This window comes from Pleurodeles waltl, chromosome 10 (genome assembly GCF_031143425.1).
Source record: "Pleurodeles waltl isolate 20211129_DDA chromosome 10, aPleWal1.hap1.20221129, whole genome shotgun sequence".
NCBI classification, from domain to species: domain Eukaryota; kingdom Metazoa; phylum Chordata; class Amphibia; order Caudata; family Salamandridae; genus Pleurodeles; species Pleurodeles waltl.
In genome coordinates, this window is record NC_090449.1 from 986,952,132 (window position 1) to 986,968,160 (window position 16,029).

At 41.8% G+C, this 16,029-nt stretch overlaps 1 protein-coding gene across 7 annotated transcripts in view; it reads right to left on the bottom strand.

Moving 5' to 3' along the window:
- Nucleotides 1-16,029, bottom strand: part of PHF14 (PHD finger protein 14) — a 791,087-nt gene that overhangs the window by 605,628 nt on the left and 169,430 nt on the right. For all 7 annotated transcript variants that reach the window (XM_069211832.1, XM_069211834.1, XM_069211833.1 and 4 more), the window contains exons 12-13: nucleotides 15,194-15,297; nucleotides 11,197-11,328 (exon numbers count right to left, since the gene is read on the bottom strand). In XM_069211832.1, coding sequence (XP_069067933.1) covers nucleotides 11,197-11,328; nucleotides 15,194-15,297 — 236 coding nt within the window. The remainder of the gene's footprint in view (nucleotides 1-11,196; nucleotides 11,329-15,193; nucleotides 15,298-16,029) is intronic.

Genomic DNA, 16,029 nt, shown 5'->3' on the forward strand with positions numbered 1-16,029 from the left:
CGGCAGTCAAGTGAAGACACATGTGGCAGTCACTGCATTGTCCGAGACTGACAGTGAATGCAGGCCTGCTTTGCGCACTGCAGCTAACATGCCTCTGTGGTGCGGACGTCCCAGCTGGGAGGCCTTGGAGGCGGTGGGAACCGCTGTGTGTCAGCAGGGATGGCCGGCTAGCACAGCCGGCAGACATTTTGAGATTCTGAGCTTGCTGCAGCTTCTTCGACGAGTATGTGGAGCCCATGATATGCAGGCAACTCCTGCCTACATCTTTTAATGACTGCAACACCATGTGAAGCCCAACCTGATCCTCAACGACGATGGGATTTGCACAGTGGCTCCTTCCCTGCCCTGCCTTCCTGTACTATGCCCCTGGATGAACCCGATGGCCTCAGAATGATCTTTGTAGTGCAGTAGTCGAGGATTTGCCCCCTCTCCTCTTCAACTCGGATTGAAATGCTTTTTTTGCCTGCTCCTTCGGAGTGTGCTTTTTGGTGAAGGTTGGGACCCTGTTTCTCTTGAGATCTGCTCCTATATTTCCAATCTTGTTCACGTCTTAGTTTGGTATTTTTAATAGTGTATGCCCGAGCAGAGATCTGTTTGGTGTAAATAGTCTTGGTGGCGGCTGTGCGTTCCAAATTGCCTCATCATGGGCTAGTCTGATGCAAGGCAATCCTTACTGGTATTTGACTCCAAAAGACAGGTGAAGTCTTATGCCCCTGACAAATCCCATTGTCCAACCCAAGATGCTGCAGCGGAAGGTGACACGCTCTCACCAGGGAACAACAAGTCCCTTATGCTGGACATGAAGTGTAGCTTAACCACCATCAATCACAGAATAGACTCCCTGACATAGTGCATGGATGCCATGAGGGAGCGCTTAGCTCACGACTGCTGATAAGTGTATCTCCAACATCAAGGATGACAGTTCAACGGTCCAAGCAACTTACTTAGCTGCAAGACAAACTTCGCCAACTTAGAAAATGACAATTTGGAAGCTATGTCAGTGGAGAAACAATGTTCGCATTTTGGACATCTCTGAAAACACCAACATGGGTCGCACATAAGACTATATTGAGGACCTGTTTATCACACTTTTTGGTGCCAATGAATTTATAAAAATGTTTGCTGTTAAAAGAGCTCATCAATCACTGGGTCCCAGACCTCTCCCGGGCACCCCACCATGTCCCATTATCAGTAAGCTTCTCAATTATAAGGATCAAGATCTATTGCTCCGCTTAATCAGAGAAGCCAGAGAAATGCATCATGGGGGGATGAAGCTATCCTTTTACCCTGATTATACAGCAGCTGTACAGGTTGCCTGGCAGAAATTTCTTCCAGTTAAAAAGAAAATGCAAGAAAGAGGCACTACCTATACTGAGCTGTATCCGGCACATCTTCAACTTAACTGGAAGGGCAAGCTAAAGAATTTCACGAACGCTGGGGAGGCCTTATCTTTTCTTCATCAAGTTAACCCAGATAGTGATTCGGGGTCTCCCCAATATGAGATTGACTCTGGATCGCCAATGGAGGAGACTGACTGAACTTCTACTTTATCTGTGTGCAGACCCATATGTGTACTTTATACTACTATTTTGACTAGGAGCTACTGTTTATCCAAATTGATCTGTATTTTGATTTTGTTGAGAGAAATGTGTATAGTCACTAACGAGTTTTCTTTTAGTGTCAGTAGCTTACCTATTGATCATTTCTTCCTGTCATCACAAACTTATCGTATATTCATGCTACTTTGAATGATTATTCATGTTATGCCATGCTCTGGCCGCCTCTGGCTTTTAGCCGCTGTAGGCTGAACTCTGTTGATCTATTACCTATTGGTTATTCTGTTTACTGTGGGAAACTATGTTTAGGGTAATCACTGGGAGGTTGGGTGCAAGTGTGTGTGGGGGTGGAAGTCGGCAGCTTAGCAAAATGAGGCAATGATTCATCTTGTTTACCTTGTTACTTGGCGAAGGTGTATTTTCTTTCCTACTGGGCTGGTGATGCATTTAACAGATTAGTATGGTTGGGTACAAGGATAGAGATCCTAGCAAACTAAAATTGCTCACGTAAAATGTTCGAGGTCTCAGTAATCCAAGGACAAGCCGGCAGGAGAAGCACCTCTCTCTCTAAGAAAACCCCCTTTGCCTCCACATGGGGCCCAAATAGATTCTTCTCTTCACACTCCACTTTCTCCTTGGAGCTGGTAACACTTATTCGTAAGTTAATTCCCTTCCAACACAAACAGTGTATTGATCTAGAGGGCAGATTTGTGATACTACAAGACCTAGGAAACTACACTCATGTGGCTTTAATCAACTCATATGGCCCGAATACAGACTGTTCCAAATTCTTTGAAACAAGCATGAAGCACTACCCATGCCTAGACCCACATACCATTATTTGGGGAGGTGATTACAGTGTGGTGTTGAATACATCCTTAGACTGCTCTGACCGGTGAGAGACACTAAAGTCAGTGAGGGCATTTTGGAGACCGTGCAACATTTTGAGTTGCTTTATCTTTGGCGGATGCTAAATACGGCCCAACGTGAGTATACTTATCACTCCTCAGTCCACAATTCCTCTTCACTCTTAGATTTTTGGAGGGGCATTAAAGATGTGCGAGGCTGATTAAGGGGAATCAGTTACATCCCAAGGAGCCTATCAGATCACTCCCCTGTGATGAGGACTCTGGACTGGCCAAGTGGCTGGAAACAGATGCATCAAAGGAGCTGATCTCCTAAAACTCTGACACAGATTTATGTGAGAAGATACAACTTTTCTAGAGTTAAACAGGGGATCGATCATTAACTACAATGGCCGCCTTGTGGGATACCCTGAAAGCCATCATTCATTGTGAGTGCATCGTAAAGGGTTACAGGATCTTAAAGTACATTTGCTCTCGCCATCATAGACTAGAGAACGAATTGGGTAACTTAGAGCAGCGGTATGAAACCCAACATGATGACTCCTAACTGAAGCATATGCAATCCAAGCTGACGGAACTTAAAGTGGAGGGTGAGAGAGAACCTACATTTTTGGGCAAATATGCATTGGCCTGGTGATAAGAGGAAGTGAAAAGATCGGGGCACACCCTGGCTTCCTTACTCAGGCCTCAGTGGGCCGCGGTACATGTCACTCACACACAAACACCCGAAGGCAAGGCCCATTGCACACCTGATGTCGTTCTCAATACTTTTGCCACATTTTACAGGTAACTATATAATTCCAAACTGCAGGCTGATGATGATGCTATTCACAAGTATGTAGAGCATGCGACTTTGGCCTGGACGGGACCGGAAGAGTGTGCCACAATGAACCAGCCCATTACATTATGAGAGATCAAAGCTGTGATTTGGCAGCTTAAAAATGGGTGAGCCTCTACCAGTGATGACCTTCCTGACAATTTTTTTAAAAAAATATGCAGATGAGCTTGCGACTTATGAAGAGGCTTATGAGACTGGTATAATTCTGTATACAATGTGTGAGATGCTTATTATCACCCTCCTTAAGCTGGATAAACTTCAGGAGCAAAGTGACTCTTATCGCCCCCTATCGCTCATTTAAATGTGGATAGTCAGATTTTAGCGAAAATACTAGCGAACAGGATATTTAACCTTATGCCCCTCCTAATTCGACCAGATCAATCGAATTTCATTCCAGGATGCTCCACTGCTAGCAACCTTTGTTCCCTATTTGCTTAGTCATCAATTAGATCCTAGTCTGAAAGTTGCTGCAATGTTTTTAGATGTGGCTAAGGTATTTATCACTGTTGAATGGCCTTTTTTATTGGAGGTGCTGTCTATAATGGGGTTGAGAAGATGCAGTAGCTCAACGGATTCAACTGCTCTATACAGACCCCCACGTCAGAGTGCATGGTGGAATGTCTGCAGCTTTTAAGATCAGTAGGTGGCACGAGACAGGTTGCCCACATTCCCCCTTACTTTTTACCCTCATGGTAGAACCCCTCACATGTCTACTTTGAGAATTTCACTATACACGTGGGATCACTCTAGGGTATCTCCACATCTGACTTTCAATGCATGCGGAGGATGGGCTTCTGTTGGTACGCAACCATGAAGTGAATCTGTATCCCATTTTGGAAGATATCACCTAATCTGGCAACCAGGCAGGTTTTCAAATCAACTGGTCAAACTCCATTTGGGTTCCTCTCACAGGGGCCACCGCTCAGCCCTGCGTGTCGCTCCCAATACAATGGCAGACAGATCCAGTATGCTACTTAGGTATCATATATCATGCTGATACTCAATCCTTTTGCAGAATAATGGAACGTACAAAGAGTCCCTCCGGGATGGGGTGGAGAGCTGAACCCCCCTGCCTCTGTCTTTGGCTGGGAGGGTAACTCTGATTAAAATGATAATTCTGCTAGAGTCACTCTATATGTTTCATATTAACTGCTCATGTGTCACTGTTCATCTTTGCCACTCTGTGGTTTTAACATCAATAAAAAATTGTTTATAAAAAAAAAAGTTTCAAAATATTACTATCCCCTGGAACTAGTCCTTCTTTAAGCAACTGAACTTGCTTATGTTTCATTTTGCTTGGACGGGCAAACAGCCTTGTCTGAGTTGGAAGCGACTGAATCTTCTTTACAATAGCAGAGTTTATAAATCTTTGGATATATAATAGTCAGCATGCCCCTCATCTTGTGCTATAACAGGGGCAAATACACCTAATGCCTATATATAAGGCACACTACTCTTGCTTTATTTAACCAAGAGCAGATACACACACAGTGCAATGAAGGCCTGGTCCTTGTCTAGATTAGCTGCCCTGAGTGGAGCTGATGTACCTAACTCCCCTCTCATTCCTATTCAACATTATAACCCTCTTCACATAGATTGCTCCTCAGTCATGATGAGTAATTTCCATAGCAAACATATCACCAGTATGGGTCACAACCACAAACTGAAACAGTATGAAGAATATCTAAGAGCCACTAAGTCCACTCTCCTTGACAGTATCACATATGGTACTCTTCATCATACTGTATAGAGCTTATATCCAACGTTTCCAAAGGAGCCCCTGGAATGGCCTGTGCAGTCACTATTATCCTCCCCACAGCCAGTTAAACTTGACTCACACCTGTATTCGGCGGTCTTGGCCTGCTGGTTATGGAACCACCTCGAGCTCAACTGAAGTGGGCAAAAGATCTGGGTGTAAACATCACAGGTAAGATGTAGCGCTACTGCTGCCACCAAACTGGAGAGATCCCTCTGAATGGTAGACTTTGCTCAATACATTATAAGTTCCTCTCTTTAGCTTAGACAGAAAACAATAGCTAAATACAATAAATCTCAGGACACTCGCTGTAAAAGATGTGGGATTTGGGATGCTGACTTTTTACATCTTGCATGGAACTGCTCTGGTTTGGCTGACAAGTGGAAGCAGCAACTGCAGGCTTTGGAATCCATGACTCAAGCTGGACTTCAACTATCGGTGAGCACTGTGTTGCTGGATTGTTAAACACCAATCCAAGGATTTCCACAAGCTCATTTCAACTGCAATTCTCTTAAGTAAACGCTGGGATGCTATGGTGTGGGGAGGTCATCACACTCCTCAATTTAAAGAGTAGCTTAAAAACATGTCATTGCGCAAGGAATGAACGGAAACATACACTATGGCTCTTCCTAGTGCGTCCAAGCCTAAACACTTCTGTGAGCCATTTCGTACCTACCTACAGGCTATTGAGGATCACTAAGGTCTAAGTGCAATGTTTTTGACTCAATGCTCATGGGAAGTCTCCTGGCTATGGTTACAATAGTTCTGCTCTCTACATTCATGGTTAAGAGATGTACTTAAGCAGGTCTATTTTACATTATTGCTCTCGTATACTTAACTCTGTTTTGGTATTATGTTTAAATGCCAGGCCTGCCTTCTATCATGACTTGTATGTTATTCTGGCAATGGCATTTTGCCTTCTCTGCCTTTAACTACCTTGAGAAATAAAAACCTGTTCCTATCTACTCTGTTCAGTGCCCTATAACCTCTACTTTCACTTATAATCTGGGTATGTTGTGCAAGCAATACATCGGCCAGCAGGAAGAATACCGCTAGTATCTCCTAGTAGCTCCCACGAGACACACCTCCTTCTCTCTAAACTGGTGCTCTGATCTTTCCCCTGAGCATCTCCAGGTAAGGGGCTGCAAGAACTGACGTGAGGAGACCCTGCAGTAACCACGGCTGCAAGGACTTGCCCAGGTCCTTGGGAGAACAGGAGGCCGATGTGATAGTCATTTCAGCACTCAGTGCTGTACTCCTTTTTCCTTGCTGACCTCTCGTTATGGACCAGCCCATCCAAAGCCCCTTTCACTGCACAGCCCATACCAGAGCTCCAGATCCGTGCTTGAAAGCAAAAGGCTTTGGCAGTACACAGTGGCAGCCCACCGGGTAGACAAGAGAAGCCGAGGAAGTGAACCGAGGAAGAGAGCCTCGAACGCTAGCTCCCTGCTGGTTGCTCTGCTTCTCGCTAATTACTACTTCTGCGGAAGAGGGGGAGGATGATTCGACCGCAGGATGACTGACTTAATTCACAGTCAGCATTTTTCGTGAGTATTCCCGATGTTGGTTCCTTGATACAGGGGGGAAAACTTTGTTTGGGCAGAGGCTACTGCAGAGCCATACTCTATAACTCGTCCTGCATGTCCACAGCTGTTCAAGGGAGTGGGGCAAAAGGAAATCTGGCACTTACCTGTGCCTACTTGGTCTGCGCTGCTTGTTGGAGCTCAGGCATGACCAACTCAGGCGCTTTCTACCTTCACAAGCCTGCGACTTGAAGGTGCTATTTTTTTCCATTTTTAATCTGCCCACTGCCCATGGATGCAATATTCTCCTAGCATTACTGGCGGCTTTACATCTACTTTTATACTCTCATTCATCCCAAACATGTGTGGCACCCGATAAGGCGGTCCACTCTCACCAGCCTTGTTTGACTGGTGACTATATTACTAGGTAAGTATGGGTAATTTTATCAAGCGGTTATACAACCATAGCCCCGCAAACTGGCTACGTGCAATATCCATTAACAATAATCCAAGCATTATAAGAGGCAAATTTAACAATGAGAAATTCTTCAAGAAAGTCAGATTGCAAATTACCAGAGCTCTAGCAAAAATTTGGGTGGACATAAAAATAATTCTGAAAATTCCAAGAAAGCATGCACAGACTTTATTACTGGACAACTCTGAATTACCTGAATACTTTACATCTTTGTATTTTGGTTCCTGGCACCAGGCCGGGATTAGGTATTTAGCATCTTTGTTTGACGATCAACACATCCTCTTTAGATCTCCATATGGATTTTTCATTAAATGAAAAACTTTTTAAAATATCTATAGTCAACCCTTTTTACATAGGAGTACAGCTAGTATAACAATACTACCAACTGATTTTGATCAAATGATTTTTAGCCTTCACCGATCTAATATCTGTGATAGATCCTGATGCTTAATGCAACATCAAAAGGATGAATAAGGATTATGGGCAGATGACTGGTCAATAATCTTAAATGAGATTATTACAGAACAAGAGGTGGTTGATATTCTTGCCCACTTTTGCAAAATCATTAAACTTACTAGACTGCAGAGTCAAGTACATCAGACTTTATTTGATCTGTATATTATCCCGTCAAAACTGTGAAGATGGTGCACAACACCTCATTGTTGCCCACGATGTTTAACTGTGGCTGCTGATAAGATCTACATGTTTGTTAGCTGTCACAAATTTAAGGAATTTTGGGCCTTAATCTCACAGAAAATAGCCTGTAAGCAAATAGGATCTTACTCACTCCTAAAATGATTCAACTCGGAGTTGGGGTAGAAGATTGGGTTTGCTATGTGTTAACTATTGCCAGACTTATGCATGTAAAAAAACTGAAATTGGGAGTCTGTGCCAAAGTATGAAGAAAGGTGGAGGGAAACTATAGAAGCATATGAACTTGAGCTGTCAAATGTCAACATATGTGGGAGAAAATAAGGGATTATTTAATTTCATGATCAATATTACGACATTCATGCTGTCTTAGCGTATTATGTATGATCCTAAATAAATAAATAAATAAATAATCTAGGTGCGTTGTCACTTCTTCCACCACAAACACTGCGGCACTGCGCAGCCTTTTGGAAAATCTCTTCGACCTGACCGAGCTTTAAGATTCAGGCTCTAGTCCTCATTGTCTGTTACAAACGGAACAGAAGGACAGGGGCTCCACTGACATATATATTGTTGAAATTTGTTTTGCACCCTGTAGTGGTCAAATGGCTGTTGACAAGCTCTGTGTTGCAACTTCCGCAGCAAACTCATTTTCTGAGCCCTTATTATTTTTCCAATTAGGTTTAGAGACCATGGTGTTAGCAATAGTAACGCCAAGATATTCCATTATATGCTTATTTTAGGGCCTGTGTGAATTTCCTACAACCACATCATTCTTTTGCTTTCAACAACTGTCTTGCCATATTGTCAAACATATCTTGGATGAGCCCCAGGAGTGCTTTAGCCTAACTGTTTTTAGAGGCGAGCGCAAAGCACTCTGTCCCCTGTTGTAATCTCTCTTTGCGATTCTAACCACGCCCATGTCACGTCAGTCCCTTACATTAGTTTGTGTGCTAGTCTTTTAAAACCCGCTTGCTTTTATTAGTGAAAGGCATGCATAAGTCATGCCTTTTCCGGTGTTTAGCCCTCCGCACCGATCAACTACTGGAAACATACGAGGCTCCATGTTTTCAGTATGGTTTCTGGACTACTTTTGCTCTTTATTTAGCAGCACGATCGTGCTGTTTTTTACACAGTACGATCGCGCTTTTTTGTTTTTGTTTTCCATTTAATGTGTCAAGAATAATCAGGTTAGGAGTTTACAACGCTAATAGCTCTAACTCAACGAAATGCGAGACCTGTTGCATTGCAAATCCTTGTTCTATTGGCTGCTGTGTGTGTCATTCAGTCTCAAGTAACATGAAGAGGGAATATTTTACAACTAAATCAGATGGCAAGCAGTGCATCAGCACGGGGAACCAAGCACTGAAAAAAGTATTTAAAAAAATGAATAAATCAGTAAAGAGCATTGGCAAAGCCAATAGCTCGTCTTTAAATTGAGGGTCGAGCTGTTGGTTTTGTCAATGTTTGTCTTTAAAGTATTGTTTAAAAAAAAGTAAAATAAAAAACATTTAGTGAAGGAAAAGCAAACATATCTTACATTAACTTAAAACTGATCATTGAATTCAATGTTTTTAATCTTTATAAAAAGAAAGGTTTATTTTTCAAATACTTTTCACTCAGGAAGCTGCAAAGAATTAAAAAAGAATAAGGAGATGTCAGAATGTAAAGGAAAGGCATGCCAAGGCCTAATTTACCTTTCACAGGATTCAGTAATTTGATTCTCTGCAATAGCTCAGGAAAGAGATGTATGGGCCTCCAGAAGAGTTGTCATGGTAAGTGTAGCTCTTGCCTCAGATGGCAGCTGAGTACACTAAATGGCCCTTGCCCCGCGGCATAAAAGCCTTTGTGTGCCAAAGCTTGTGCTTTCATGTTATGTGTGACATGCTCAAGATAAAACAATCCCACAGTAAGAATATTGCTTTTGCTTTGCTTTTAAGGACCAGTAGGAAGGAATAGGGAGCAAAGCAGAATGGGGGAAGTATGTGGATGGGGTGGGAGCAGCATATAATGGAGAGAGCTAGAAAATACATGCAGTCGCCTGGAGGGCTGAATAAAATAGAAAAAAAGTAGATCCAAGAATGTGAGGAGTGGGTGAATGCAAGTCAGCCAATCAAAAGTATCATTAAAAAGGGCATGCTCCAGGTAAAGTACAAACACAAGAAAGGAAGGCATGCCATTGAGTAGGCAAGCAAGCACGTGAGTCACAATGAATCCAACAAACGGCAAGCAACGTGTGAACGGTAAGCACATGTAGTTCAGAATTTGTCTTTCAAAACCAGACAGCTTGCGCTACCTGGTAGGCTCGACCTTGAAAGCATTGCTTATTTTCTGTTCCAAACACTTCCATTAGATGCTTTTGCCTGTGGTCTCTCTCCCCTGTGCTCCCAGGAATACATGCGTCAACAAAGCAACAGGTCTGACGTTTTTAAGTCATGTGCACAAGTAATTAGCCTGACATAAAAATGTCAAATCTATTACCTTTGTCAAGGTTTTTAACAACAGTTTCCGAAAAGTGAAGGTGCTCAAAGCAAGAATTATTTGATCCTGGACAAACAAGATGAAACGTAAAACAAAAGATAAATATATGACAATCAGATTGCAAAATATATATGACTCGATGAGCAGAAAGTTTCTGCTGGGGTTCAAATGAGGAAAGTGAGCAACACAGACACACAGGTTGTGCTGCACAAAGTACCAAAATAATGCTGCAGTCGAGTGTTGAGACAGTAGAGCAGGTTGAGTGATGGGAAGCGGAAGATGATGGTGGGAGTCAGCATAGGTGGAAAAGGTGATTGGTGGTTGCCTAGTATTTAGAGAGGGGGTGGGCGCTGAAAATGATGCTGCAGGAGATATATCTAGAGTGAAGCCGAGTAGAAGCAGCATTGTGCTTTAATTTGGTCTCAGCACTTTTGATCAGCTCTCTCGTTTCTGAGTAACGCCAAGGGTTATAACCCTTACAAATAAAATGTGCTTTACTTCTTTTTTGAAATATTGACTAACAATAGTTAGAGCATAAATTTCCACACTAATCAGTAGAAGTAACAATATCTCTATTTCGCATTAATGAAACACGGTTCCCATGTAAAGACAACTGCACAATCTTGTATACTGCTAGTGTGCAAGTATGCCCGCCGCTCTAAGTGAAGTGATACTTTGCTGATTTGTCGAGACTCCAAAGCTATACCAAGAGGGCTGTCTCTCAATCGCCAAGATACACACGTCATCACATAAGTAAATGACTTCACCAGGGCGTTCGTGGCGCAAGCAAATAACATCACAGCCGAACCACCGCAAGAAAATACACCCATCTTGAAGCTCTGAGCATGTCGTACCTATGGGCACCTAGATTCTCCAAAAAATGCAAGCTAGACAGAGTAGATTTGTAATAGATATATCCTACTTAAATCACATCTCACTAATAATTCTAAATAAACGCAACCAGGGGGAAAAATATGCGCACAATTAGATATCTCATGGAGGATAATATACCAACATTACCAGAAATGGAGACACAACTTTGATTCTTACCAGTAGCTGTTTTTAGTTTTTTTTGGCATTCTTGTGAGTGGAGGGTCCAGGCAGCCAAGATGGTAATGGAGTTTACAAGTATCACACAGCAAAAGTAAGTGCTGATCGTGGTTCTTTTTGCAGATTCCACAGCTGCACAGATATAAAAAACAAGAAGAGTACATGTGTGTAAAAAGCAATTATTAAACGGAGAGGCAGTGTAAATCGCACACCGTAAGCAATGGTGCTCAATTCCACATTGCCTCTTCCAACCCTCTCCCCCATTTGCAAAACAATTCCGTAAAACAGTACTGACTGTTTTCTAGCTCTCTCAAAGTGTGGTTGTTCGCTCATCCATTCAAAAGTTACCTCTATCACCTTTTCTTCCATTCTTACCGTTCTGGCATCTAATTGTGAATATGATGCTTTGTAAATAACCATCATTCTGAAATTGCCAGTCCATAGCACATGTGGCATCCTGCCAATGCCATGGGCGAAATCTACGGTAATATGAAGAATAAATCATTTTTTGCACCTGGGATCCTCTGGCTCCATTCCATTAGCAAGGTATAGTTTTGTGCGCTGGTGTTGTTGTGCCGAAACCTAAGCAATGTGCATATCTTGGCAGAAATACTGGTGCTGTCAAAGTACAGCATTCTAGTTGTCTAAGAAAAAAACATAAGCCGTATGGAGGAAGGATTCTCATACCTTCCCTGAAACCAGTACATCATCTGGTGTTGTACTGCTGTACTCAAAAGGAATATATACTGCTCCCTTAGACAGGCATACCTTTTTTAGCTATATGAAGAAAAACAATACTTAAACTACACAACGGAAAGATTGGATTTTCCGTATCCAGAGACAAGCCCTCTTCTACTCATGCCAGTTTGAAATCACAAGTGCTACGACATGCAGAACAAGCAATTTCGGTCTCAGTGATCTACCAGGTTATATTCACAGTCACACAATGCAGAAGGTTTCCATCCTCTAGCTACAGCCACGGTGAAAAACTCTCAAAACAGTTTACCTTGCTAAATAGCTAGTTTTCTCTGATGAACTACTCCAGTTTGAGATTAAAAAAAATAACAAAAGGAAGAAACATTGTTCTGAGGTTAATGTGCCTGTGCAGGGGGAGCGCAGCATAGTACATCAAAATGTACTGCTCCTTTGTGTATACTGAGACTGATTTGCATCCTGTGCACATTTGTAAATAAACGAGTGCACAATTAAGCGGAATGCTACCCACAGCAATTCCCACTTGTTATGAAATGATGACTCAAACACGGTTTTGTAGTCTAATTTAGAATCCATGAGGGGAAAGGAAACAACCACCCACCATCTCAAGCTCGCTGTTTCACCTTCTGGGTTTATAGACCATATTCCAGGAACAGATCTGGCCATTGCTTATGCAGGGGGGAATATACTTCGTAATTCAGGCTGCACTGCCCCTTTGGAGCCAGGTCAAGAGCAACTGTGGTTGGCTTTTTACATGACAAAGATCTGCAAATGGTAGGACGGACTGCACTCTAGCGAAGCATTCCGACCCACCATATTCTTGCATTGCTTCCCAATGGCTGGCTTATTCTCATTCATCTACTTAATTCTTATTCAATCGCTTTCCATCCTCTTGTTGGACTTTCCCCTTCAAAGGACACAGCTTCTTTACCATTTTGTGATTAGATGATCTGTGTCCTTCTACTGATCACAATGTAGCAACTACTTTTTTCTCTCCATTTCAGTACTCCATGCATCGGCATGAGTTTTCTTGCTCTCTGCTACATATGCTGCGTCAGCCCTCAAATCTCTGTGCCCCCGCTTCCCATATTACTTCTGATCCTAGCTCTTATGCATCTTCCCCACTACTCACATCTAGTGTTTATTTTTTTATTAACAAAACACACACCCCAGCATCTCATTGCTTTACTTGTTCCCTTTTGCAACTACACCCACTACCCATTCCCTAAAGCCCTTTTCCCTTCACAGCTACAGGTGTTTCACTTTTTAACCCCTCCACCTCTCGACTGCTTTCCCAGGCCTCCCAGGCCCATTTCTGTCACTTTCATTTTTAGGTCTGGTGTTAGTCAAGACTTTTTTGTTTTTACTGAAATAATATGTATAATATACTTACTTCAGTCTCCTCTCTTCATCCATTGGTCTGTTGTTGTGTCATCCTATTTTCCTTCCGCCATCTACAGTATACAGCATGAGGCAGCGTACTTAAGCCTCTGCTTATAGTTGCTTTGAGTGACTGCATTTTGCTCTTTCACAAAATGCACAGCCACACACAAGGAGTTCTCTTTAATGCCAGTTTCGCTTAATGTGACAGTAGGACACATTTGAAGTGAGCACAAGGCACATTCCAGCCTTTCAGTTCCTGTCTCCTTCCAATACTAATGTAAATTCCTTTTGAAGCGGACTGCTGCTATTTCAAAACACACCATATTATGTTCACCAATGGTTCTTTGAAAAACACTGCCCAGGAAGAAAGCCAAAAACTATGATTTTGACATTGGTTGGGTGTAATTTGGGTTTTAGTATGCCATATTTATACAGGGAACCCTCTTTCCTTTCATCTTTCTTTCCTTCTTTTATCCTTCTTTATTTTTTGCTTCTCTGTTTTTCTTTCCTTCTTTGCCTTTTACCTTTTTTATTTCCTTCTTTTCTTACTTTACCCATCTTTCCTTAATTCAATCTTGCATTTTTTGTCTTCTTTCTTTTGTGCTATTCTTTTTTCCTTTTCTTTTGCACTTTCCTGCATACTTTGGATTTCTTTCTTGTGTTTCCTTTCTCTTTGCATACTTTTCTTATTTCTTTCTTGTCTTTATTCCTTTCTCTTTCCTTTCTTTTTTGCATCTTTAGTATTTGTCTTCTTTGCCTTATCCTTTTTCTTTCATTACTTTTCTTTTGCTTTTTCTTTCCTTTCTTTTGCTTTTCCTACCTTTTTATTTTTGCCTTCTTTCCATTTTTTATGTACTTTTTTCTTTGCTTGCCTTCTTTATTTAATTATTTTTTCTTCCTATTTTCTTTCGTTTCCCATCTTTGCATTTTTCTTTTCTATTTTCTATTTTCTTTTTGCTGTCTCTCTTCCTTTCTTTCCTTTTTGCCTTTCTTTCCTTTTTTCTTTTTGCCTCCTATCCTTTTCCCCTCATTTCCTTTTTGTCTTCCTTCCCTTTTTGCCTCCCTCCCTTCTTTTTTGCCTTCCTGCATTCCTTGTCTTTCTTCCTTTTCTCGTCTGCCTTCCTTGTCTGCTTTCTTTCCTTACTTATTTTCTTCTCTTCTTTCTCACAGGTGAGGCTAGCAGGCAACGCCAGACCGATGGCTTTCTTAGGTCTGTCATAACCAAGACCTTCTGATTTTAGTAAAAGTATTATAACATAGATACTTATAGGGGTTTTTAGTCACACGTCATTCATTGGTCTGTGACTATATCATTCACATTTTTCTTCCACCCACTCCAGCAGGCATCATGGGGCAATGATGACCCTCTTCAGCCATTGACTGAATTTGCATGGACTTTTGGCATGCTGCCCTTTCACAAGGGGCATATCCACACACAAGGTAGTTCCCTTCAGTGTCAGGTGCACCAGAGTAATGTGTACTTTTATGTAGATCATTATGATTTAATGAGGGCCCACCAGCTTACCAAACAAAAAAATATTTGCAAACACCATGACAAAATGAAACAAGAATTGCCAAAAGACTGGTGGCCAACTCCAGACCAATTAGCTTTGACAGTGCTTGGTTGCCAGGTTGCTCTTTTTTCAAAAGCATTTTTAAACCTACTTAAGCAACTTTTTTTTAAATTTACAATTCTAAGATGGTTGACCCCTACTTTGAACCAGTACATAAAAAAAAGACAGCTGCATCATGCCATTTACGACTCACCATACCTTTTTCTTTTTGATGCTGCACAGCATCGGTAAAAAGATTGCTAAAGTTAATAGTAACACATTAGCAACCAAAAGGCGAGAACTTCTTTCTAAAATTAAAAGAAGATTTTTTATTGTGATTACTTTACCTGTGCAGCACTGCAGGTAGTGTTGATATTTTGTGTGTTGCACCCTCTTTCTTGCTTGGTCTTCTTTCCTTAGGGGAGCGCAAAATAGCTGGTCCAGTCAACTTCTACCGATTTAAAAATATGAATTGTAAAGCACTAATTTGGTACAGAAACATTATTCAAGTCAGTCGCTCAACAGTTACTGTTTGCTAGCCAAGCATGCAAGGGGGAGGGAAAGTTACTTAAAAAAAAAAAAGCTAACATCCATTAATGTTGCAAAAACGCACCGATACAATAAAACAAATACACGCTTTCCGACTGGAAATACACAACATGCCTCCCAAAGCCTCCGGTTTAACTTGTTTCCCCGGCTTTAAATGTGACAGACAAGGACAAGATGGTTTAGGTGGTTAAAAAAAAAAAAAAACAATAAAGAAAAACTTCTAGTGCGCTTGACCAAAGAATATTGAGGCAGTTTATTTTTCTCAACACCCCCGCTCCATCGGTGCTCCATAGGTTAATTAGAAAAATTATCTTATTGGGCCAAACTCTCCTCAAAGCAGACGAGATTCTCTTCGGGTTTCCACTAATCTGCAGTGTGCTAGCTTCTCAGACAGCAACCATCTATCAAAGTCATTTCTCGATGGCCCTCTGGGCCTGCATCTGTTCAGCCAACTGGAAAAAAGTGTCATGCAAGCTGTGCAAATGAATTCTACTTCTGCCCGATTTTTTCCCCTAATGCTCGTACTAAGAAATACATTTGTTAACTTTGTTCTCTGGTAGCTTTTTAGAGTATAAAAGGTGCCCTCTTCTCGGAGCCTGGGTGGTTATCAAAAGGGCTGGCCTTGTGATAATAC